This window comes from Rhinolophus hipposideros, assembly GCF_964194185.1.
Source record: "Rhinolophus hipposideros genome assembly, chromosome: 22".
Classification (NCBI taxonomy): Eukaryota; Metazoa; Chordata; class Mammalia; order Chiroptera; family Rhinolophidae; genus Rhinolophus; species Rhinolophus hipposideros.
Genome location: NC_138068.1, coordinates 15,279,683 through 15,303,634, shown reverse-complemented (window position 1 = coordinate 15,303,634; position 23,952 = coordinate 15,279,683). Strand labels below are relative to the sequence as shown.

Genomic DNA, 23,952 nt, shown 5'->3' with positions numbered 1-23,952 from the left:
GGCATTCTCAGCATTCATTTTAACCGCTAGAGGAAAGCAAGGGCAGGTGCTGAGCACTATGCCAGGAGTGAAGGAAGGGGGCAGTTATTTCAGGTTTTCCAAGCTACTAAAAAACCGCTATTCCCCTTTAGTCTCTTGGTTACCACATTTGAAAAAAAAGGGGGGCGGGGATGTCCACGCCATCTTTTACTCTTTAACTTTTATACCCAATAGGGCAAGAGATGCACACTAGAAATACACAGACTATCTAAAATGACCTTAGAATTCTGCATACACATGAAATGCTAAAATCTGACATTTTCCCCATTCACTTATTCCTTCACTCGAGACACACTAGGTGCCTACTATGCGCCAGGCACTAGGCCATATGTTGAGACTACAGGAGTGAACGAAAGTGAGGCGGCCCCAAGCCCGAGAGTGGACAGGCAAGTGTGAGGAGGACACACACTGAACAAGCTCTTTGCGGCCAGTGACCCACTCGAAGTTCCGTGCTCATGCGAACATTCACTGTCTTTTCATGACTCGCACATTCATCTGGTTTAATTTCTGAGAGGAGAGAGGGGAAGCTCTGCTTTCTAGAATAGACATGGAACCGGACTATGGGGTTTTCAGGAAAGGGAAAACATTCATTGAAACACACACCATGTTTGAATACACCGATCAGAAGGGACTTATCAGCCTCAGCATCCCACCAATCCACTGGAATCTCCATGTAGTCGATGTCGGGCAGAGGCACGTCCAGCTCCCTGTGGAAGGAACAGCATGGACTGAGTCCTGTGACACACACAGAAAATAACGCGCAAGCTACCGGCTGAACCCTGGGGTTCAGCCACATCCCTCGGTGTATGCTTAGGCACTAAAGTAACAAGGAAGCAGAAGGCTGTGGGCCAAGGTTTCTTCACCAGGGCTTTCCATCAGGTTCATCGCGAACTATGTCTGCATGTGGCTGCCAGCCCAGGCTCCACCTCAGACTGACACAGAATCTTGAAGCACCGACTGGAAATTCATCGTCAGTTGTCCTGGATGGGGCCTGGAGATCTATAGGTAGTTCTCATGTGCACCTTCAGTTGAGAACCACAGCAAAAGCTATCAACACATTACTCATCTGATGGTAGATCACCCCCCCCATGGTTGAATTTATTATACATGATCAAATGCGGAAAAGATTAAGTGTCTAAATCATCTTGGTTCAACATGTAGGGATCGTAAGCAGTATTTGAGAACAAGACAGTCTGGGCTGGTCCCTGTGGGGCTATGAAGAGAGCCTTTCAGAGGACAGGTGCCACAACAGGTGGTACCTCCTGACAGTGGTCTGCTAACGGTCCGCTGGGTCAAAAGTGATCACAAATTGCACTGCTCCTGGCCAAAGTGATGACCATAACGCGCCCTCGTGGGCAGACATGCAAGGATCAGCAGGCCCGGCCATCAGCCCCTCTGAGTTTCTGTCCATGTTCTGAGCTCACATGGACCCTCAGCTCACTGTCTTCATATCTCAGCACAGTCCTTACTCTGTGAAGGCTTTGGGGTCTGAGGGACAACATCTACCTGCCTGGCTCCTCTGTCCTACCTCCCTCTGTAGGGATGGTGCTCCCCGGCCCCACCTTCCCAGGCAGCGCTCCTAACCTGGCTCCACTGCAAGGCCAGCTGCTCTGCCTGCGTGGTGCCATGGGCTGAATGACTGACTTTTCTGGGGTGATCGCTGCTCCTGATTACAAACTGCCCCACAGATAGGACTGTCAATGTCCTTCACCCCTCTCCTCCTTTTGTGCTCCTATGACCACTAAAGCCATTAGCAGTGCCCAATGGAAAGAAAGAGAAAGAAGACACCATGGCCCAGGTAATCCCTAGAACACTTCTAGTGTCCTCTGAGAATAACAGGCATTGTAGAGGGCTGGAGCAAACCACAGATGTGGGGAAGGTGAAGGGGGCTGCCTGGCGATCCCCCTATAAATTGTGACAATCTGACAGCTTTAGCAGGTGGGAGCTGGGAGCTTGGCAGCCTATTCCCCACAGGATTCTACAGTTTCGGAAACAGGAATTTATAAAACTAAGGGGCAGTAAGTCAAACAGGTCAGATGTCTGAGGATTAGCAAATAAAGGAGAGCCACTCATATGCATTAGAGTACTAAGGCCAAGAGTGGGGGTTCTGAGTAAAACTTCTTGTGTATATCTATCGGATCGAGTGTATCCAAGTAATTAATATCGTGTTTCCCCGAAAATAAGACCTAGTAGGACCATCAGCTCTAATGCGTCTTTTGGAGCAAAAATTAATATAGCACCTGGTCTTATTTTAATATAAGACTGGGTCTTATATAAGACCGGGTATAGTATAACATAATATAAAGTAACATAATATAATGTAATATAATTATAGTATAATACCAGGTATAATATCATATCATATCATATCATATCATATCATATCATATAATACCAGGTCTTATGTTAATTTTTGCTCCAAAAGACACAGTAGAGCTGATGGTCCGACTAGGTCTTATTTTGGGGAAATGGTAGTCATTCAACCATGATTAGTTAAGGTACAGAAATGACCATTTTAAAAGCAATTTTACAACACTGCTGGGACTAGAAACTAATTTAAAACCTCACCAAAAGCTGTGTTCCTAAGAGCATTTTTGCCTTTGTTTCCTTGTAGATGGCCTGGCTGAACTGTCCTTACTCTAGGAAGGAAACTGCCTGCTCTTCCATCTAGGAAACTGACCGGTGGGACGGGAACATGGGTCTTTTTAAGCACAGGCAGGTTTGCCTCTTTCCGGAACAGGCACCTCATGGGAACTCGTTCACACTGGGGGCTAAGGTTGACTCGTTTTACCTGGCAGGAGTTCCTTCAAATGCTTTGTCAGCGGCTTCTCCCAGTATTTCAGCTTTTAGGTAGTAGAGCATCCGGACTCGCAGAAGTACCCTGGGAGAGGTGAACACAGCAACGCAGATACATCAGAACCCAGGAGCAGCCTGTGAACTGCTGTCCCCCAGCTGACACAGGGAAATTCTGGGCATTCCCATGTCGTTAGTGATACGAAATAAATACATGAGAAAACGCTAGAAAAAAACAAACTAGGTACCGATGGCAGATGTTATTGTTATAAAATGTATCCTCATCAGTCATCTGTGAGGTTGCCCTGTGAGCCATGTGGGGGCAGCATAAACGGCGACCCTCCTGGTCCTTGAAAGACTACTCACCCCTCCCATAATGTGGCTGCAATGACCTCTGAGGCAGAGCTGCCCTCCAGGAGGGTAGGGACCAGTTGACTAGCTTACTGAAGAGTAAGTCACGTTCATTGATGCTGTTTTCAAACCGTTTCACTTGCACATAGTTAAAGGACTATTTTAAAGTCCTTTTCATGGCAATACTGCCAGACAACAGCCATGTCTTCTCTCCTAAGATGCTCGATTCACTGTGATTCTGATTGGACCACACTCAGGCTCCACAGGAATGCACTGAACATGTATGAGACAAATCAGTTAAGGAAGTATTTGCTAGGCAACTACTGTGTGCCCTGCACCATGCTGGGTACTGTGAGGTACATAACAGAAGTACACAATTCAACCCTGATCCTGAGGAGCGCACAGCAGTCCAATTGTGAAATGACACCAACCAAGAAAGAATGAGAACGAGAACAACAGTGGGGGGCTGAGGGAGTGGAGCGCTTGACGATACAAAGACAAGGTCAAAATGAGGGCAGGCCCCGAGAAGCTGACCATGTTTAAGGAGATGCTTCATAGTCATGTCTAACGAGGTTTAGAAGAGTACTTGTCACTTGCTCAATGCCAGTCAAGAGGAAAGGCTAGCTATTAAAAGTAAAAGCTCACTTACATAAGAACCGATCATATAAGTTGTTCAAAAAAAAAAAAGAGAGACACAGAAAGAAAGCAGTGTGTAAAGTATGTATTATTTTAGGGAAGGTAAAAGGAGGCTGTACATTCACCTATTGCTGGTCCATGCAGAGTATCTCTGAAGAATCAGGTTAACAGTGGTTGCCTTTGGAGGTGGGATGAAACCTTACTTTTGACAAAAAATTTTTAACGTGTGTATGTATTACCTATTCAAAAGATGTTAACAATTAAGGGTTGAAGCCTCTAAAAAAGCATACTTTCTTAGATGAGGTTACAAAGCGCCACTATGGGCTCAAGTTAAAATTTTTAGATTGGAAAGAACCCTTACTTTTCTGGTACACCATTCCTTACCTTAGCTGTCAATCAACTCAAATAATTTTGAGATTTTTTGTTTTGTTTTGTTAAGCTCACAGAATAAGAACTTGTCAGAATTTATAGGGCCTATTCAGTATTTCTCCTGGCCCGGTGGCTCAGGTGGTTTGAGCACCGTGCTCCTAATGCTGAGGTCGCCGGTTCGATTCCCATATGTGCCAGTGAGCTGCGCCCTCACAGCTAAGATTGTCAACAACTGCTCTCCCTGGAGCTGGGCTGTCGTGAGCAGCCAGCTGGAGGCTGGCGTGAGCTGCCGCGGGCTGTTGAGTACTGCCATGGGCTACTGTGTGCAGCCATGATTGGGCGGTGGCCAGCAGCCAATGTGAGTGGCAAGGAGCCGGCAGCTGGCGAGAGCTGCCATAAGCGGGTGACTGACTACCTCAGCGGGGGGGGGGGGGGGGGGCGCGTAAAGCGGGGAGGGGAGGTAAGGCTCATAATACCAGCATGGGCTAGGGAGCTGTGTCCTACACAGCTAGACTGAGAAACAACAGCTTGACCCGGAGTGTGTGTGTGTGTGGAGGGGGTGGGGGGGTGTAGGTGGAAGAAAGAGAGGGGAAAAAAAGAATTTATCATCATCGCTAATCCTCCTACCTGGCTGGCAGTAGCTGACGGACACCTCAGTAAGAACCGGAACGAGGGTGTCCTAAGTATAGAATTCCTGCTTGCTTAGATCTAGCTCAGCCAGAGTAAGGCTTTACTGAAGATGTAAGATACACAGAGCTGTCTCTATTTCTCTAAAGAAACGCCAAGGTGTTAAAATATCTGGCAGTATCTATGGCACAAGAGAATTCAGTCAGTAGTATTCACTTCTTTTCCATGTGAGAAGTGAATGAATTCAGAGCACAGACTGACAACTCTGCTTAGAGAGCCATCTCCTCCTTTCAGGGTGAGATGATAATCCCAGCTGGCAACTGAGCTCAAAGGGAAGGTTGTAACACCCTTAGTCTAGCCAAACAAAATCCATTAATATTTTAGGTGGCAGTATTGCTTTTTCTTTCTTCTCTAAGAAAATATTTAATTGCTATGAAATATACTTCCAGAAAGTACACTTTGCACCAATGTAAAGTTTGCTATATTTCCACAAACTGAACATACACATGCATGCAGTGTCCAGATTAGGAAGAAGAACATTTCCCCAGAAGGCCCCTTGGTATGCCCTTCCAGTCACTACCCCACCCCGAAAGGACAGTCACCATTCTGACTTTTTTTTTTTTAAGGAGCGCACAGCTCATGGCCCATGCAGGGATTGGGGATGGAACCGACAAGCTTGGTGTTATTGGCACCACGCTCTAACCAACTGAGCTAACCGGCCGCCTTCCATCCTGACCTCCTATAGCTTAGATTTGAAGCAGTTGTTTTTTAACTTCTTAAAGTCCTTGAGATGACAATTTCATGTCCTGAAATGCTAGCCTAATAAACAATCCTTTGAGTACTTACTATGTGCCAGCTCGCTTAAGCCTCATAACAATGCCAACAGAAAGGAACTATTATTATGCTTATTTTTCTAGATGATGGAAAGAAGGCAAACAGAGGAATTCACCTGCTGGTAAGCAACGGAACCAGGACTGAAATTAGACCATTCTGACCCCACAGCCTGTCTTACCCCTTACCTGGCAATGGGGTGGCGGTAAATTTGCTAATTAAGAGAGCCCACAGTCTAGAAGCTCACAGTCCAGTTATGCTGAAGAAATTCTGCCTGTTTTCCATTACGTCTCAGGACAGAACCAGGACCCACAATCAAAGGATGGAAGTTTCAAGGAAGCAGATTTTAGATTCGATATACAGAAGCACAATTAATTAGAATCATCTGCTAATTAAACGAACCTTGCTGAGAAATGGTAAACTCCCATCACTAGGAAGGCTCAAGCAGAGGCTGGAAGATGCCGTGTTCAGGATACTGCCTGCAGAACCCCACTGAATGGGAGGAGCTGCAAGGTCCCTGCGGGCTCTGAGTCTCTGGCTCTTGCTGGGCCACAACTAATGATGACAGTGGTCGCCATTAGATTCAGAATAATAAGCACCAGTCGGCATGTTCTAACTCGTTCTAACTCGAAGGACACGCTTTACTGCATTATTCTTTGATCCCCAGGGTCAGGCATACACTCAGGAGAGGTGTTGGGGTGTGTGTGTGTTGGGGGGTGGTTGGAGCAGCAGTGGTTAGACATGTTAAGAAATTCCTCCAAGGTCAAAAACAGTTCTGGTTATCATCTGTGATCATCTCTGCAGGTGTAGGGGGGAGTTCTAGGTCAACCTCTCCAGCTCAGCCTATTTGCCGCGCTCCAGACCCACATCTGCAGCTGTGGATGGGACAGCCAAATGTTGCTGTAACTTAACGAGGCAAAACCTCAGTCCTTCGTTTTGTTCTTCATCTTTCTGTGACTGTAACAATTCTGATTCTGTTATGGCTAAAGGCATTAACAGTTTCACAGCCTATAAAGCTTGCAGTCATGAAGTTACCTGCTTTTTGCATTCTTTATCACACGTGGATCCGTCCTTAGTCATGTCTCTCATATTTGACACTTTCTTTCCAATTCTACAGTCAGCACCCTAATCTAGGTCCTCATGATCAAAAATTACGACAGAACTCTCCTAGTTGGCCATTCAGCTGTAGGTTTACTTACTTCATCTTGCAAACTGTTGCCAGATTAATTTTTCTCCCCAAGTATCATTTCTTATCACATCTCACTGTTCAAGAAATATGGTTGCTTAATATTTACAATCGAGTCCCCGCTAGTCTTCCATACAAGGTCTCCCATCAACGAGTCCAAGTCCTCTTGCCCAGCTAGCTTCCTCTCTGTCTACCATATGGTGACTCTGATTCACTCACATCGAACATGCTAGAGCAGGGGTGTCCAAACTGTGTCCTGCGGGCCAACTGCGGCCCGCAATTCATTGTTAATTGGCCTGCAGCAAATTCCAAAAACATATTTAGTTTACTTAAATAAATCAGGTGAGGCAATATGTACTTTACCTCGAGTGAGTGGCCTGGCTGTTTATTTTACCGCCTATGGCCCTTGGTAAAAAACGCTGAAAAAAGTTTGGACACCCCTGTGCTAGAGGGTCCTGCCCCAGTCAGGCTCAACTATTAACAGTGTGTGACCCTTAAGTCTCGGAGTGAGACCTATTGTGTCCAAAGAGCTTGTACTTAGGTGTACAGTAGCTTTTATTACAGTATTGGGCATGAAACCTATTTTCAAATATTTGGAGGGATGAAGGGAAAGGATTAGACTGCATCTATTAAAGAAAAATACAACCCAACAACTATAGAATCATCACAATGATGTTACAGGAAAGGAGGGAAAAACCTACCCAAACACCTAATTTATAAGGTAATAAACTCTTTATACCAGAGGATTTGCAAGCAGAGGCTTTCTTGCTGCCTACCAGGAATGCCGGGCCTAGAACTCGTGCATGATCTAGGAAGCTGGATTAGATGGTTTCCAACAGTCCTTTTAATTCTAATATATAACACTGTACAGGGATGAAAATATCCATGTGCAAAACAGTTTCTATCACTTTTTCCTGTTTCTCCCTGCCCCGCCCCACCCCAGCTGCCAGTCTAGGGATATAAAGAGAGGAAGCAACTTGGCAGAGAGATTGTCCTGAAAGTCCTGGCCACCGAGGGCGGTCTTCTGCTCTTGCTAATGTGATGACAGGGGCAGAGGGAGGGAAAGGAAAAGGAGAGAGGACAGTGAAGTCACCACAGTGTCCTAACTGGATTTTGAGAGTCAGGTCAGAAAAACCCTCGGGGCGTAAACTGCACTGGTAGGGATGTGAGGTTCTGCGGGGAGAAGAGATTATGAAAGGAGTTAGGAAGGCTGGAGGTGAATGAACCAAGACCCAGCTTAAGACTACGTATCCTGCTTTTGCAGACCTTGCGTGGGGAGTACAGGAGCATCAGGTGGTCCTGTAGGGGTCCTAGGAATCGGGTCAGTGAGTGGAGCGGCCCCCAGGGGATGGGCAGGGGGCTCACTCACTTGTTGCAGTGTTGCTTGAGGTGTTTCTTGTAGCCATCATCATGCAAGACCACGTCAGGGTTGCAGGTGGCCAGCCAATCCGCGTTCTTTAACTCCGGAAGCAGCAGCTGGTTCTTTGTCTTCTTCCCCTTCCTCCCCCTGGGGACTGGAGCAGACAACCCTGAAACAAAGGCAGGTACATGAGACAAGGAGGCTTCAACATGGGGCTTAAAACAGAGCTGGGCTGGGCTTGCCAAGAGGCAGCCAGACTGGGCATGGTGGCCCTGGTCGACAGACCCCACCAAGGAGTGACGGTGGTGAGGAGATGCCTGGTCGCCAATTTAGTGAAGCCCAGTACCGTTCAGTCAGACAGCATGACTTCACTTAGCACCCTGAGAGGATGGAGAAAGGTGTTCCATAACCTGTGCCTTTTGGGAACTTACAACACAGCCAGGGAAAAAAAGGACACTCGACCTGAAACTTGAAGGTGAGCCACGGCCAAGCCCAGGAAAGGAGGAGCACAGCATGAGAACAGTGAAATGCGAAAGTCAGACCACCCAGCACGAGGGTCAGTCCCCTCCTCAGAGGAGGGTCCTGGGACGCTCAGGTTAGTGGGCAGGACTGGCATGTAGGAAACTTCTAAAGGTCCCATTGTACTTAAACAAAGTATCACAGGTAACACTGTACGATTCTGAGGGAAAACTCAAAGAATCACCATCCTTTCCCACAAGTCACATTCTGAAATGCATCTGAGGAATAGAAGCCACCTCCGCCCCCGCAACATGGACCAACACAGGGAGACAGATGGCGGATGGAAGTACAGGAGAGCCCGTGCTTCTCAGGGGTGGCCCTGCCTCTCACCTGAGTGGTTCTGGAGGGTCTGGGCCTGCCCATCTTTGGTAGGTGTGATCAACTCCCAAATGAAACTCTTGATCTTCTCGTCCCCCTTGTAATGCTTGACGCAGTACACCAGCAGGGCACGGCAAATCATCTCCATGTCCTTCTCATTCAGATGCCATTTGAACCGCCCATGGGTCAGGATGTCCTTCCATCGGCCCCAGCTGACAGTAGAAATACAGAAGGGCATTGGAGAAAGGAAGGGCCATGCACGCCCTCAATGCTGCTGGACAAACAGGAGCCAAGAGGGCTTCTCGGCCTCTGCTGGGTCTATTAATCGCCTCGAGGGCTTTGACCTGAAATGCTTTCAGGACTGCAGGCTGTAGCCACCAAATGTCACTAAGGTGACTTGGACTTTGGACACTGTGAACTTCATATGGTCACTAGAATTTTAAGAAGAGACGAAAATATTTGGAGTGGCGAATAAAAATTTGGAATTAAGCAGAGTCCAGCTGCAGTATTCAAAAGCAGTGGAGCTCCTAGAAGCTAAACCTTCTATTTCTACCAGAACCAGAGGCCTGCACGAATCATGCCTTAACGGTAACATCTGTTGCACTGACTCCTTATATATCCTTGGGGGGAAAAAGCAGGAAATTAGTACCAGGCAGCAAATTAGATACAGAGATTTGCTGTGACAAGCTTATGAGAAAATCATGGCATGTCTACAATATGGCAGCAGAGCGTACAATGAACTTGGGGAGGGGGTCATGGGCAGAAAGCACAGAGCCTCTACCAGCCCATGACTCCAGAGGTGACTGGAGAGACACACTGGACAAATCTCAGTGACTGAAAAACAACGACAAACAGGCAAAGCCAAAACCCACCCAAAGATGAGCAGGTTCTTCTCTACCCGGAAGCATTCAGCTCGGAGATAGCGCCTGGTTTTGTCATTGAGACGCCTGGATCTGGTGGGCCTTTCGTCGGAGTCGCTGTCTAACTCGGAGAACTCCATGAGCTCATCCTCCTCAAAGGAGTTGTAGTGTTTGGTCTGCTTTCTCACACGAGGCCGGTCGATCACTAAGCTCTCCTAGAAACAGAGAAGACTGCTGGGGGGAAAGCCCCTCTCTCTACCCCATCCCAATGCACAAGGATATCCTGTTGCCGTTCCTCAGGGCACACTAGGGAAAGAAACACACCCGGTCTCATCCTCCAGCAGGAAAGGCTCTTGCCAGCACACCTGCTGTGTCCACAACAAGCAGAGGGGCTGCTCTGGGAATTGCTGAAGTGGACGTGCTCCCCAGGCCCCAGTGCTGTCCACCACCATCTGCTCTCTGCAGTCGTTCTAAGGGGTCTGGGCAGGCAAGGCTCCCAATGCCCAGAGTGGCAGTCTGCTCTGGCCAAGAAAGACTGCAGCGCTGCCCCGCAGCTGCTCTGCCCAGCATGCAGGAGCCGTCTGCACGCTGGAGACAGGAGAGGAGGAGAATTCCATCCGCTCAGCAACTTTCTGAAGACAAACACATATTCCTGCTGTTTCATACATACTCTGCCTTCCACTGGCACTAACTACTAACCTTTGGTCTTTCGCCAAAAACATAATTCTTAGCTCAGGAACCTTACTCATTTTGGTGGCTCCCGGGGCCATAACCATTGCCTCTATTCTAGTCTCCATCATTTCATGCTTTTCCCCACCCCCTTCCACCTCTCCCCAAAACTGGGCTAAGCTCCTGAATACTCCTCTATATAGCCCAGATGAATTTCTAATGCCATCCCTCCTTCAGTCACCTATTTCCCACCTTGAAATGCTCCAACTGCTTCTTACTGACTATAGGGCAAGAGCGTTTCTTCCCCCCTCACCCACTATCCTGCACACACACTAACTTCTTGACTGTGACCCTGTAAGACTGCGGAATCTTCCTATTTGGAGAGAAGAGGTTGGATTAAGCAACCTCTGGCAATCCTACAGAAGAGTTAAGGCTGGGTGCTGGTGACTGAATCAGCTAGATACAAGCTGAGACTGTCTCCTGGGTTTGTGGGTCCACAAGAGTTCAACACTCACCTGAGAAGACAGGTGAAAAGTGATGTGTGCTCATCCTGAAATGAGGGGATAGGGTCAGAGATGGAGAGGAGGGAAACTAACATTGAAGGTGCGCCTCACAATGGGCTGGGCGGTTCTATTCACAAACGCGATGTCCAACTCTGCAAACTGGGCATCACCACCTCCTTTTTTCACCTGCCTTTTATCTCCTGTCTCAGTGAGGTCAAGCACCTTGCCCAAAGGCAAATGGCTAGTCAGGGGCAGAGCCAGTATTCACACTCTGGTTTTATTCCAAGACCATTCTCTTTCTCATGTACAGAAATAGGAAAATTCCAGATACTGACAGAACGGAAATGAGGCCAACAAACTTTTCCTCATTGTGCTTTTTTCCTCTTTTTATGTAGTATTCATCAGAGATGAAGTTTCTTTCACAGGAAGTGTTGAAACAGAGGTAAAATAGCCACATGCCAAGGAAGGGATGTTGGCTTAGGTCAAAAGGCTGCCCTTGACCTGTTTGGCCAGATCCAGGTCTAATTACCGGGTGCCCGGTAGTCTGTATGTACCATTAGGTCATTTTTACATTCTGCAGTTAACGTTTATCAAGCTCTATGTGGTAGGCACATTTTAAGTGTTACATCTAGCACCTCATTTAAGAATTAAGGCTCAGGAGCTGTGTAGGAATTTATGGTCCTCTAAGGCACCTGTGAAATGTCCATGGAATAAAATATGCTTAATGTTGTACCTTTTCATTCTTTGCTTCAGTGTCCAGTTCAGCTATTTTGGCCCACTTCTGCCAAAAATTTGGGTCATCTAAGGAAATATCTGTTCTGTTTCCTGAAGCCACAAAGCTAGCCTGTGAAGAAAACAAGAGTCAATAAGCTGTGTTTGAATACAATATAAATTAATAAAATACCTGTGTTATTTTAAATGCACCAGAAACTCAAATAGAGCCTCCAAACATGAAATATGAAAATCTCAAAGCTAATTTTTTTAATTGTAATGATTGGGTGAGGAAATTACAATTTCAACCTACAGGATCATTTTTTGGAACTTAAACTTGGAAGCAGGAAGAGAACGGCAACATGTTATGTGATGTCTAGTTCCCTGGGAAAGGGTTAATTCTTACAACTTCCCTAGATATAATTTTTATTTTAGTTCACCAGTTACCGAATGTCTGTTCCAGGAAAAAGGCACTGATCTGGGCATGGGCAGTAGGAGGTGTACTAATAAGCAATGGCTGTAAAGCACAAAGTGTCCTACTGAAAACGTCCTACCTAAGTCACCGAACAAGAGATCTAATCAGAGAGGTCACCAAGATCACAGAGCTTGTGGTCAGGGAAACCCGAGAGGGATCTGATAAGTGGTCTGATTAGCTGAATTCTAAACTCAGTGACCTGAAGGGCAGAGGCAAGAAGCACCTAGACCAGAAGCTGGGAGTCCTGAGTAAAATCTCTCTTCTCAGGGGATGAACAGAATACTTGCTTGAGCCTGAGGAATGGAGTGTCACTGGAATATTGATCAAGGAGTGCTCGGCAAGGGAACCCAGGTGACCACTCAGGGGTTTCAGAGCCGTCTATGAAGAGTGAGGAGTGCCAACCGCAAACTAAGGCGTCTATGGCACCCGCTGAAGATCAGCTCCCAAAGGTTGGGAGTGATGTTTTCTCTGTCGCCTCTGACTCATCCTTGACACTCCCTCTAAGAACCCGTATCTTCAGAGTGTCACACAGCATGAATGTGTAGCCAGACAATCTCAACGGTGTTCATTTAGAGAAACAAGAGCATGGCTAACGGGAGTCAGAAGATAAACAATTTTCTTTTCACTCCCTGCAACACGGACCCTGTACCTTGGCAAACGTGGACCCTTTTCCTTCAGACTGGATGGTGATGGTGTGGGTTCTCCTCTGCAGAATCTGGTCTATGTCTTCTTCACAGAACTTGGAGCCTTCGTCTTCCTCATCCATCAAGGCTCCATAAGCACCTTTCCGGAGCAAGTCCTCTACCTCCATTTTTGAAAGCTGCTGTACCTGGAGAGGTCACCAAAGGTTACTCGTAAAGTGGAAAATGCACAGGAGAAAAATATCCTTGAATCTGGCCTTCATGATTCAGGACACAGTTCCTCCACTAATTGAACATGTCAGAAGAATAAAGACATGGATAAGCTTTAGGAAATGAAAACACAAATAAAGACACTCAAGAGAACTATGGGAGGGCAGGCAGACAATCCTCTACAGGGAGCTCTGGAATAAAACCAGCACATGACCGAGTGGCCCCAGCATTCTTCCGGACATTGGTTATTGTCAAATGTCACCAGCCATTAACACTATGCACCACTGAAGAGGATGTATTTAATGTTTATTGTATATTTTAGTTTGAATCTGCATCTTTAAAAACCTCCAGATGTACCAAACGAGCTAAAGAATAATGATTTCTTCATTATTAAAAAAAAATACATTAGTATTGGAAATGATGTCATTCCTTAACTAAAGAGAGGATCCCGTGCCAAGTGTGATCTTCTCAATTGCTTGTTGAAAACAGGAAATGGGAGTTCAAAACACCCTTTCCTGGTTCTAATTAAGAATCTGGTTCTCTTTATATCAATCACAAGAAGGAATTCCACAACTCGCAGCACTGGTAACTTGAAGTATCATATTTAGCCACATGTGCATAGCTAAAAGGATATGGAACATATGGATTAAAGATAACTCATTTAGAAGGTTTTCATTCCCAACCTTTGATGCCCGGAGCCCTGAGATTAAGGAGATACTATGCTCTGTTTGCCTATACTTCAATACAATTTAAGAATCTTAGCTGCAATTTTTATCCCCCCTAAAGGGGGAAAAATATTTTATTAACCACCACATTTCAAGCTGCTCATCTATTCATTTATTCACTGACCATCAAGCATTGAACATCTTTAATACACGAAGTACTGTCAGGGGCCTTGGGGGATACAGATAAAAAGGTTTCCATTCTACCCTCAGGGAGCTCAAAGTCTGGAGTATGAGCTAAAGTACGGGGACGACAGATAATTTAGAGTTAAGAGTGTTAAGATCTACTGACTTCTAATGGGCACTGTTAAAAACTCTGTTTACTGACATGTTCCTGTACGTTGGGCAATCCTACCACATAATTGCTCCTACAGATTTTCTTGATTCATCTATAGGATGCAGAGATCTGACCCTGAATTAGCTTCTACTGTAGGGTATTAGCCAACCGAGTCGTGTGGCCTGACTCAATTCAGTGAAAGTGAAGCTTCAGACAGCTGTAGCCAGAAAGACTCCCAGCTGTGTGACAAATGCTGAAGGCTCCAGGGCCGGCACCATCATACTCACTCCATTGGTGCTGCCCTTCCGGTTGATGTCCTGAAGAACGGCTTTGTCCAGACCCAGCTTTAGACTGGCCTTGTCAAACATTTCCCGCTCATAGGAGTTTCGAGTAATGAGGCGATACACCTTCACGGCTTTACTCTGGCCTATCCGGTGACATCGGGCCTGAGCCTGGGAAGGAAAGAGGGTTACATACATCATGTCACCAGTTATAATGGCAGCAGTCCAAGGCATAGGGAAATGCTTAAATTCCATGTGGTCTGAGTGGCCAGGTCTCATGGTGGAGGCATGGGACTGATTTAGGAACAGAATTTACCCAAATGGCAGCTGCCCTTTCAAGGTCACTCATTTTATCACCCATTATTTATTGAGTGACTGCCGTGTGCTGGGATAAGGTGATGAGAAAAACATGGCCTACTCCCCTCCCTAGCCTGTGATCACAGCATAGGCACACATTCCCAGGACGCTGTCCTGCTGTTTTGGGAAATGCCTCCAAGCTGGCAGCACCCCTTTTTAATTTTTTTCATTTACTACAGAAAATTTCACAACTAGACTAAAGTAGAAAAAGCATATAACCTCTTATAGACAATCCTGGTTCATCTCTATTATGCCTCTACCCTCCAAAATTATTACGAAGCAAATCCTACGCACTGCATTGCTTCATCCTTATATGTTTCCATATGTATTTCTAAAGATAAGGACTCTTATAAAACATCACATTGCCATACTTCAAAAAATGAATACTAAGTACTATCTAGTCAGTGTTCCAATTTCCCTGCTTATCTCATAAATTTTTTAAAGCTCGCAAGATCCAAACAAAGCCCATTCATTGTGATTGGTTGATATGTCTCAAGTCTCTTACTCTAGAGATTCCCTGCCTTTGATCTCTCTTTTGTCAAATGCTATTTTTTTGAAGAGAGCAGTTATCTGTCCTATAGTTTGTCACAGTCTGCATTTTGCCATCACAGAATAGGTCCCTGTATTTCCTTTATACTGGGAGTTATATCTTGGGACTTCAGCTAACATTTCATTTTTGGCAAGTGTATTTCATAGGTGGTGTTGAATTTCCATCAAGAGGCACATGATGTCTGGTTGTCTTTCTTTTGAATTGATGAGAGTTGCCTAGATAATTTCATTAGGGATTACAATTCCCTTCATCAATTTTTTGGTTACCCTGATGTACAGTTTATATATTAATAGGAGAAACAAGCTAAATGTTTAATTCTTTCTCTTCATTTAATAAGTTTCCAAAATAACATCCTCTAAAAGTGACCAATGAAGATTTTCATAATTAGTATTTTGAGGAACACAAAGAAGTTATGCATTTAATTATGTGCTGCTTTATTGCATTGCTGTTGTTATTCTTATTGCTGTTCAAATATGGCCTGTGAGAAACCTCTTCAAGTTGGCTCCGGAGTTCTTTTGACATGATCCAGTCAAATATGGAAAGGAGGAAGACTAGAGGTTAGGTGTGCACATGCGTGTATACAAACAAGCATATATACAAGCATAGAAATAGATGTGGATATGCGTGTATTCATGTTTGTATACACGTTTATATACATACATATGAATGCATGCTATGTATACGTGTACGTTTATATTCTCTGCGTGTATGTATTCTAGCTATATTCACTAAGAGGGACCAGAAGCGGTGACACCCAGTGGTAAAGGATACAACTAACTCTCAGATCTTGGTTTCTAAATACCATTCTCTGTAAGACACAACCAAAGCATGTTAGAGAAATGGTTAACTCCAGGCCTGCAGCAGACCAAGTAAAGGATGAGCCTGAAACATTATTACTGGGCCAGACTGACGGCAAGGAAGTACTCAGAGAATGATGGAGACATATCAAAATAACATTTGAAACTTGAGGAGGCTTCCACTGGCTAAGGCTAGGACTATTTGAACATCAAAATAAATAAAGACCGTAATGGACTATAATCCACTGAACAAAAAAAGAACCCATGAGTACGTACTGACATAAATAAATTGGAGAAAAGGGAAAACTCTTCCTTACAGAAAGTTAACCAACAAATGTAGGGTGACAGTTAGAAAATCACCACTTTGCAACCACCATAGTGATGAATGATTTAAGCAAAAATAATCAATGGAAACTAAAATCAATGGGTGAAACTTTAATGAGGAACAGGATATTCACACAGTCTCAAAGCATCTCTCCAAAATTGCTTATTAATTTCTAAGGGAAAAACACCAAATTATAGTGGAGAAATCTGACAGACACCACTTAATTAAGAGACCAAAGTCTGTATTATCAGACGAATAGGCATCATGTTCCTCTCCATGTGGTATATTGATAAGAACATATCACTTCAGGGTATTACGAAACCTGAGTCCAATCCTGAGGAGATACAAACACAAACTGAGGGATAATCTATAAAACAACTGGCCTGTACTCTTCAAAAACATCAAGGTCATAAAAGAGAAAGAAAAATCAAGAAACTGGTCCAGATTAAAGGAGACTAAAGAGGTATGAGAATTTTGTATTGGGTGATCCTGGATTGGATCTCAGACTGGGGAGTAACAGCTATAAAGATGTGGAAAGGAATTATAAAATTATAAAATATGGACTATGGATTGGAGACAATATTCTCATTTCCTGATTCTGAGAACTGAACTGTTCTTATGTAAGAGAGGTCCTTGCACTTGGGAAATACACGCTAAAGTACTTAGGGGGCAACTTACTGTCAAATGGTTCAGACAAAAGACAGGGTGTACGTGTGCACGTGCATGTGTGTGTCTGTACATGTACTCAAGAGACACATAGGAGAGGGTGACAGAGGGCAAAAATGATCAAGTAAATGGGACAAAATGTAAACAGTTGTTGAGTCTAGATAAAGGGTATATAGGACTTGCCAACTGAAACTATCAAAATGACAATGTAAAAAATATTGAATATAGACATTTGAAGTAATTTCTCTTTGGGGATTATGCTGTCCACTTGCTATAGAGGTGGATTATATTCTTTCATTTTACTTTAAAATTTCAGGAATTAACTTTTCCCTACATTAATTGAACTACAATGAAGAGGACGGGAAAGAAAAACACTAAACCCAGTACCTTTGGAAAATGGGGTTTTGATTATGTACTATAAGACTAATGACCAAAAAACCCCACTATCCTCCAATATTATATGCTGGTAAATTTACTTTTCACAGAATATGGGTTAGCAATTCTGACACTACTTATGCATACACTAGGATTGAACAAATGAGTAAATATTCTGTGTTATGATAATGAGATTCAGATTTCTCATAGCCAGGGAAAGGAGATACAAATAAGTAAGAGAGGAAGACTAGAATTAATTCTGTGGTGCCGGACTAGAATCAGAAATGTCACTATGGATGGACAGATACGGAATAAGCGCAGCGTGAGTGTTTGTGTTAGTGTTACTTATGTGTTAGTCTATGTATTTCCTAGCTGTCTGCTCAGAGAGTCTAGAAGCAATAACACTGCAGTAGCAAACAGCAGACCTAGCAGCCAAATCTTAGTTTCTAAGTGCCATCTTGAATAAAAGGAACCAGGGATCCTTAGAGAAACTGTCAATTCCATGGCTATGGCACGAAAAATGGAACATGAACCTGAACATCTTGTGGTGACAGAAAGTAAAGAAGTGCTCAAAAACTAATGGGAGCATGTCAAAAGCACACAGGAGCCAACTTGAAGGCTCTCCAAATGACCTAATCAGAACAACAAAATAAATAATGAGAGTGAGGTATGATAGCCCATGAAATAAATATCCTTGAGTCCATGACTGATATAAATAAACGGGGCAAAGGTCAACTGTTCTTTACAGAATTCCAATTAATAAATGCATTACAGAAGGACTGACTGAAGCAGAAAATTACCATTAGCCAAACACCATAATAGTAATTGCTGAAGGCAAGAATCACTAATGGAAGCAAAAATGCATATGCAAAAAAGGATGATGAGAAACACGGTATTTACCGTCTCAAAATATTTCCTCCTAAGACACTGACTGACATTAACGGTGAAACAAATGGTTACCTTACAATGGAGAAACCTGACAGGCACCACCTCGACCAAGTAATCAAGGTTAACATCACAAGCAGTAAGTCATATTGACATCATGTACCTGCTGGGATGTACTGAAAACATCACTTCTTTGCCATTCTTGCCCAAAATGCGTAACTTTAAAATCTGATCATTAGAAAACATCGAGCAAACACAAATTAAGAGACATTCCACAAAACAGCTGGTCAGTACCCTTCAAAAGTGCCAGGATCATAAAAGACAAGGAAAGATAGGAGCCGTTACACACTACAGTAGGCTAAGGAGTCATGACATCTAAAGGAAATGTGAGATCCGAGATTGGATCCCAGACCAGAAAAAGAACTTTTGTAGAAAACTGGAAGGAATATGAATAAGGTCCATAGATTACTCTATCACTGATAATTTCCTGGTTTCAACATTACACTATGGTTATATAAAATATTAACATTAAGAGAATCTGGGTGAAGGGTCCTAGAAGTCTGTACTTATTTTGCAACATTTAAAAAATTTAAAGTGATTTCAGAATACAAAGTTTTTAAAATTAATTTATTATTGTTTTATAATGCCATAAAATACTTCGGATGGTTCCAAAGTCGAATATATAAACAGATCTATTTGGAAAAACTAGTTGCTATCCCTGCCACTTTCATCCTGTTCCATCACTGCCCCTTAGGTAATCACTTAAACATAAAGTTTTGTTTGTTTGTTTTATCTTTGCGGGGCGGGGGTTGGGGGGGAGAAGAAGTGACAGGCAGACACACAGCCTTTTTAGATAAATGCTAGCATACTATACATATTTTTTCCACTTTTTTTTTCTCACCCAACACTGTATTCAAGAGATGTCTCCATAGCAGTCTGCAGAAACAGTCCTCATTCTTTTATCAAAGCTGAATATACTATGGTTTAGTTTAGTCAGTCAGTCTTCTATTGCCAGACAACTAAGTTGTCTAGTCTTTGGCTATTACAATTAGTTGCCATACCTTTTTTCTGTATCTTACCTGGTAGTAAATCATTATTATTAGGAGAAGATTCGATGGATAACTGTGGTACACAAAGGAAGGGATCAAAGTAAGTAATATGGTTTATGGAACCTATAAGGCAGTGATAACATTTGGCCCTAAGTACTGACACTGATTTTTCTCTGATTCATCCTGTGTTGAGAGTAAATTGTAAGAAGCAGTTTAAGAAATATTCTGAGCAACAGTCTGATAGGGGAGCACTGCACACTGCTAATTACCTGCTTGGTATCCACATTCCCTTTCTTCTTCACTACGGGAACCCTGATTCTTGCAAAGGGCAGCAATATGTTTAACTGTGTCCTGGGGATGGCAAGGTAACAGCACAGTGACAATGAGATCTCCAGAAGTCTACTGGGGTGATATGGCAAAGTTCAGCTTTCCTGAGAAAAGGACCCCGCCTTCCTTCATTATTTTTCTTGCTGGGGACATGAAGTATCCACCTTGGAACCAAAAGCATATAAATCCACTCACTGAGGATGGTGGAGCAGAAAGACGGAAGGAACCTGGGACTCTGGTGACACTACACAGCCATCTCACTAGTCCTGGACTTCTCGTTCACTGAGAAAAACAAAGCTCTGTTTCAGGGGCCACTGTCATAAGCAGCTAAGGAGACCAGGAGATAAACATACGTTCTGCCAAGATGACTTACCTGAAAGATTAACGGGATGAGTCTTGCCACATTTAAGAGATTCGTCATTTTACAGTCAAATCTCAAACATTATTCCTTGTTTTCCGAAACAGAACTCACATACAAAAATGTGGTAGAGACAGAAACATTCAGAACTAGGGCAGCTAGTTCTAAGATGAAGTCCAAATAAGATACATCAGCAAAGGTACACAGAACCTTTGGGGTAGACCACAAGTTGGGGGCAGTGGTGCTATACGCCCACCCAGGGAAGATTATAGGGCTCCAATGCTCTCCTGCATGATTTGGAGGCTCATAGTTTGTTCTTTACTTTTTACTATATTTGAGGTGAACAAGGCCTACAAGAAACAAGTAGTGATGTTCAGAAAAATTAAAACAAAAACAGAAAAACAAAAAACTGCTCCAGTTCCCAGTGACTGCAATGGGAAGAAAGGGGGGTGTGTGAGACTTAGTTGGCCAAACAGTACAAGATTTCAAATTGATTCCGACCTTCAATTTACTACTGTCACTTCCAAGTCCAGGATTTAGCAAAACTTTATACCGTGTCTTTATATACAGTCATATGAAAAGGAAATAGCTGGTATAAAGAATTAAGCGTAATGTTGATTCTGCTCTTGACCTTTATATTACTTCTCCAAGTCACTGGTTCTATTGAACTTAAAAAGTATGTTTTCTTTAATAATTTAAAATACTACTTGTTCCTCGATGAAAATCTGCATAATCAGAGAATTAAAAAAATTACTACAGTCCCCTCTGAACTCTACCATTTTTAGCATGCTGGTACAGTGTCCCAGCCCATTTTCTATGCACAAGTATTTTATTTCAAGCCCAGCAATTTTACGTTTCTCTTGGCACTCTAAAAGTCTGCATCCACAGGTCACCAACTCCTGCAGAAGAGGAATGAGGGGCCCCTATGCAGTATGAATCAGGGGGCACTGGGTGGCAGACCTACGTTTGGAATCTGAAATTCCCAACTCCAGGTTTGCTCCTTGAGGAAAGGTCTCTTCCCCTCTTAAAATGTACACGTCTTTGGGAAATAGCACAGATCTGTGACCACTGCACTCTATTTCTACTCTGTGGTTCAGTTCAATTACCCCAAACCAAAGTCCTAAGCACCCCTGTCTCCCCAGGGCCTGGTCTCGTGTCTAGAGCTCAATAAATGTGTTAGTAAGTCAGTTAAGAGCTGGCTGAGAATGGGAAAGAGAAAGGAGCGGATTGAATGGGAAAAGGAAGCTTTGGGGCAGGAGAAGAAAGGAACAGAGAGTGAAAAGGAGAGGACTTTAAAAAGGAGAGTACTCAAAAGAAACTCGAGGCACTTTCTTTGGGACTGATGCAGTACAATAAGTGCCTGTCCCGACTGCTTCAGGGGTGTCACCTATGCTCACCCCACTGTAAGTGGTCACACTTTGTATTCCCTCTGTCTGGGACACGCTTCCTTTGCTCAGATGTCACCTTCTTAAAAAAGCCTTCCCAGACCACTCTCTAAATCAGGGCACCTAACCCCCATCATTCTTATCCTCTTGTACTGTTTTCTTTCTTTGTAAGAAGTATTGCTTTCTGTTAACTCTCATATACTTTTCTTTGTTTACTGAGCACAGTGCCATACAACTCTTTTACAATGACTTTTCCCCCCTGAGTTTTTGCCACTTGTCAATAATTTAATATTAAATTATTAAATTTAATCATCTAAAGGATGGGTTTTTCAATTAGTAGACTGCTTTCTTCAAATAAAAGGTTATTTGGAAACTCATTAAATGAAAAATACAAAGCAGAGTGACTCTGTGTGAAGTGGTGACCAGGAAAGAAGCCCAGACACTCATCAGCTAGCTCCCTTTTCCTGCCTCCTTCCCTTGTGGTGTCCCCTCGGGCACCTCCTCAGTTTTATGAAAACAGCAGCCTCCAGATTTATCAATTACCTGCATCATGAAAAAAAATGTGAGGCACCCACTACACTCCCTCCCACGTACACTCAGACTCTGAGTATTAGCAAATATCCCAAGATACAATATACACTTAGGATGAAGTGCGTCGTTAATGATAATGCATGTAAATCTACATTCTAAATGGGCTTCTTGTAAGTTAGAACCTTCTTGGCTGACTTATTGTATAATCTGGCTAAAAAGTCACTGCTTTACTTCCAAACAGGGTTGATGAAAAACTCTAAACCGGAAGTGCTAGCTCTGCCATTTTCTTGTTTGGTCACGCTTGCTTTTTAAACATATTAACTCCAATCTTTGCAATAACCTTTTAAAGCCACCATTATTTAGTTTGGTTAAAACTAGAAAAGTTAACCTGCAAATCCACTTCACTGGGAATACATAAACTCTAAGGTGCTGCATTACGTGGGGAGCAAATGAACGAGTGGGGACGCCGCCCTCTGTCAGCTGCCACACCATGGACCTTCCCCACCCCGTTGGGTTAGCTCACTGACTGTATATGACATACGGCCATTTAACAAACAAGCCGAGCAAAAAGCGAGAATCAATCCATATATCACGAATTAGGGGATTAGTCAAGCTTAAAAACTTTCTTCACATCTGATGAGGATGATATTAACAGCAATAATAAAAATACAGGAGTTCTATTCTGTACTTGGAGGCTGCCACTGTGAAATACCATTTGATTTCAAGTAAAAGGAAAGAAACCACTCCAATTGGTAGGAAGGGGGGACATTTACTTTTCATTCGGCTGCAAAGCCTGACCGAGGCCCTAAGCCTGCCATCTGGTTGACAGCGTAGCATGGAGCATGACAGCCACGCTAAAGCCAAGCCCGGTCCGGTCGTGATGTAGTTGGATTCAGGGGCAGCTAAGGCAAACAGCAATCATCCTAGTGGTTACCTGCAAGTCATTTTGTGGGTTCCAGTCTGAATCAAATATGATGCAGGTATCAGCAGCTGTGAGATTGATCCCCAGGCCTCCCGCTCTGGTGCACAGAAGAAAGACAAAGCGGTCTGAGTCTGGCTTACAGAACCGGTCGATGGCTGCCTGGCGCAGGTTTCCCCGTACTCGCCCATCAATTCGCTCATAGGTGTATCTGAGGGGACCCAAACGAACGAAAGCCCAGGCGTTAATCATGACTTCAGTGGAGAACAGTAAACAATGCAGGAAGCTGTGACCGCGGGTCTTAAATCCCTCACTTGTAAATTCAGATCAAATGTCAGCAGTCTAGAAGGAATCCCTCCCCATATGAAACAGAGCAGACACCTAAACTGCATTGCAAAGTGTCCCCTACTCCCCCAAACACACACACACACACACACACACACACACACACACAGGCACAAACTAGAGGACTAGAAAAACTGTGGGGGAAAAAAACCAATCCTTAGTGCCCAAGCAACTTATTCTCAAGTTATTTCCCAGTTTTTCACTAACAGTGAATCTAATTGTAAGACCAGAAAAAACAAATAAAAGCCTCAAATGTCTACTTTCAGTAGTGCCTGTAAGAAAGACTCAGAGTTCAAATCAGTCTCTAGCTGCTTTGTGGTGAACTGAGAATTGGAAGATGATGATATTGAGAGGCAGTTCTTTTATGCCCGGGCTAGACATCTCGAACCTAACAGATCCTCAAAGCTTTAGAGGTGCACAACAAAGCCTCCAAGTTTATAGCTGAAACCAAGATCTTTTAGGCATTGTATTGCCAAGCCAAATGGGGATAAATCACAGGAAACGTTTCTGTGCTGTGTCAGGGGTAGAGGGAACTAAAATTTTTAAAGGAAAATAAAGTGAGGAAGTAAAGCTGAATATCCTTAAAAAGGCATATACCTGTGTGTTAAGTCAAGAAATAAGGGTGGAAAGCATGGTGGAGGAAAGAGGAAAAGGAAAGAAAATAAGAAATGAAAAATGCTAGAGGAGCATATTACTGTCCATCCG

At 43.8% G+C, this 23,952-nt stretch overlaps 1 protein-coding gene across 3 annotated transcripts in view; it reads right to left on the bottom strand.

Annotated features, from left to right (window-relative positions):
* Positions 1-23,952, bottom strand: part of CHD6 (chromodomain helicase DNA binding protein 6) — a 181,936-nt gene that overhangs the window by 41,081 nt on the left and 116,903 nt on the right. For all 3 annotated transcript variants that reach the window (XM_081034142.1, XM_081034144.1, XM_081034143.1), the window contains exons 17-25: positions 22,918-23,113; positions 14,385-14,549; positions 12,897-13,076; positions 11,795-11,905; positions 9,902-10,104; positions 9,042-9,241; positions 8,202-8,361; positions 2,831-2,920; positions 643-746 (exon numbers count right to left, since the gene is read on the bottom strand). In XM_081034142.1, the coding sequence (XP_080890268.1) occupies positions 643-746; positions 2,831-2,920; positions 8,202-8,361; positions 9,042-9,241; positions 9,902-10,104; positions 11,795-11,905; positions 12,897-13,076; positions 14,385-14,549; positions 22,918-23,113 (1,409 nt within the window). The remainder of the gene's footprint in view (positions 1-642; positions 747-2,830; positions 2,921-8,201; positions 8,362-9,041; positions 9,242-9,901; positions 10,105-11,794; positions 11,906-12,896; positions 13,077-14,384; positions 14,550-22,917; positions 23,114-23,952) is intronic.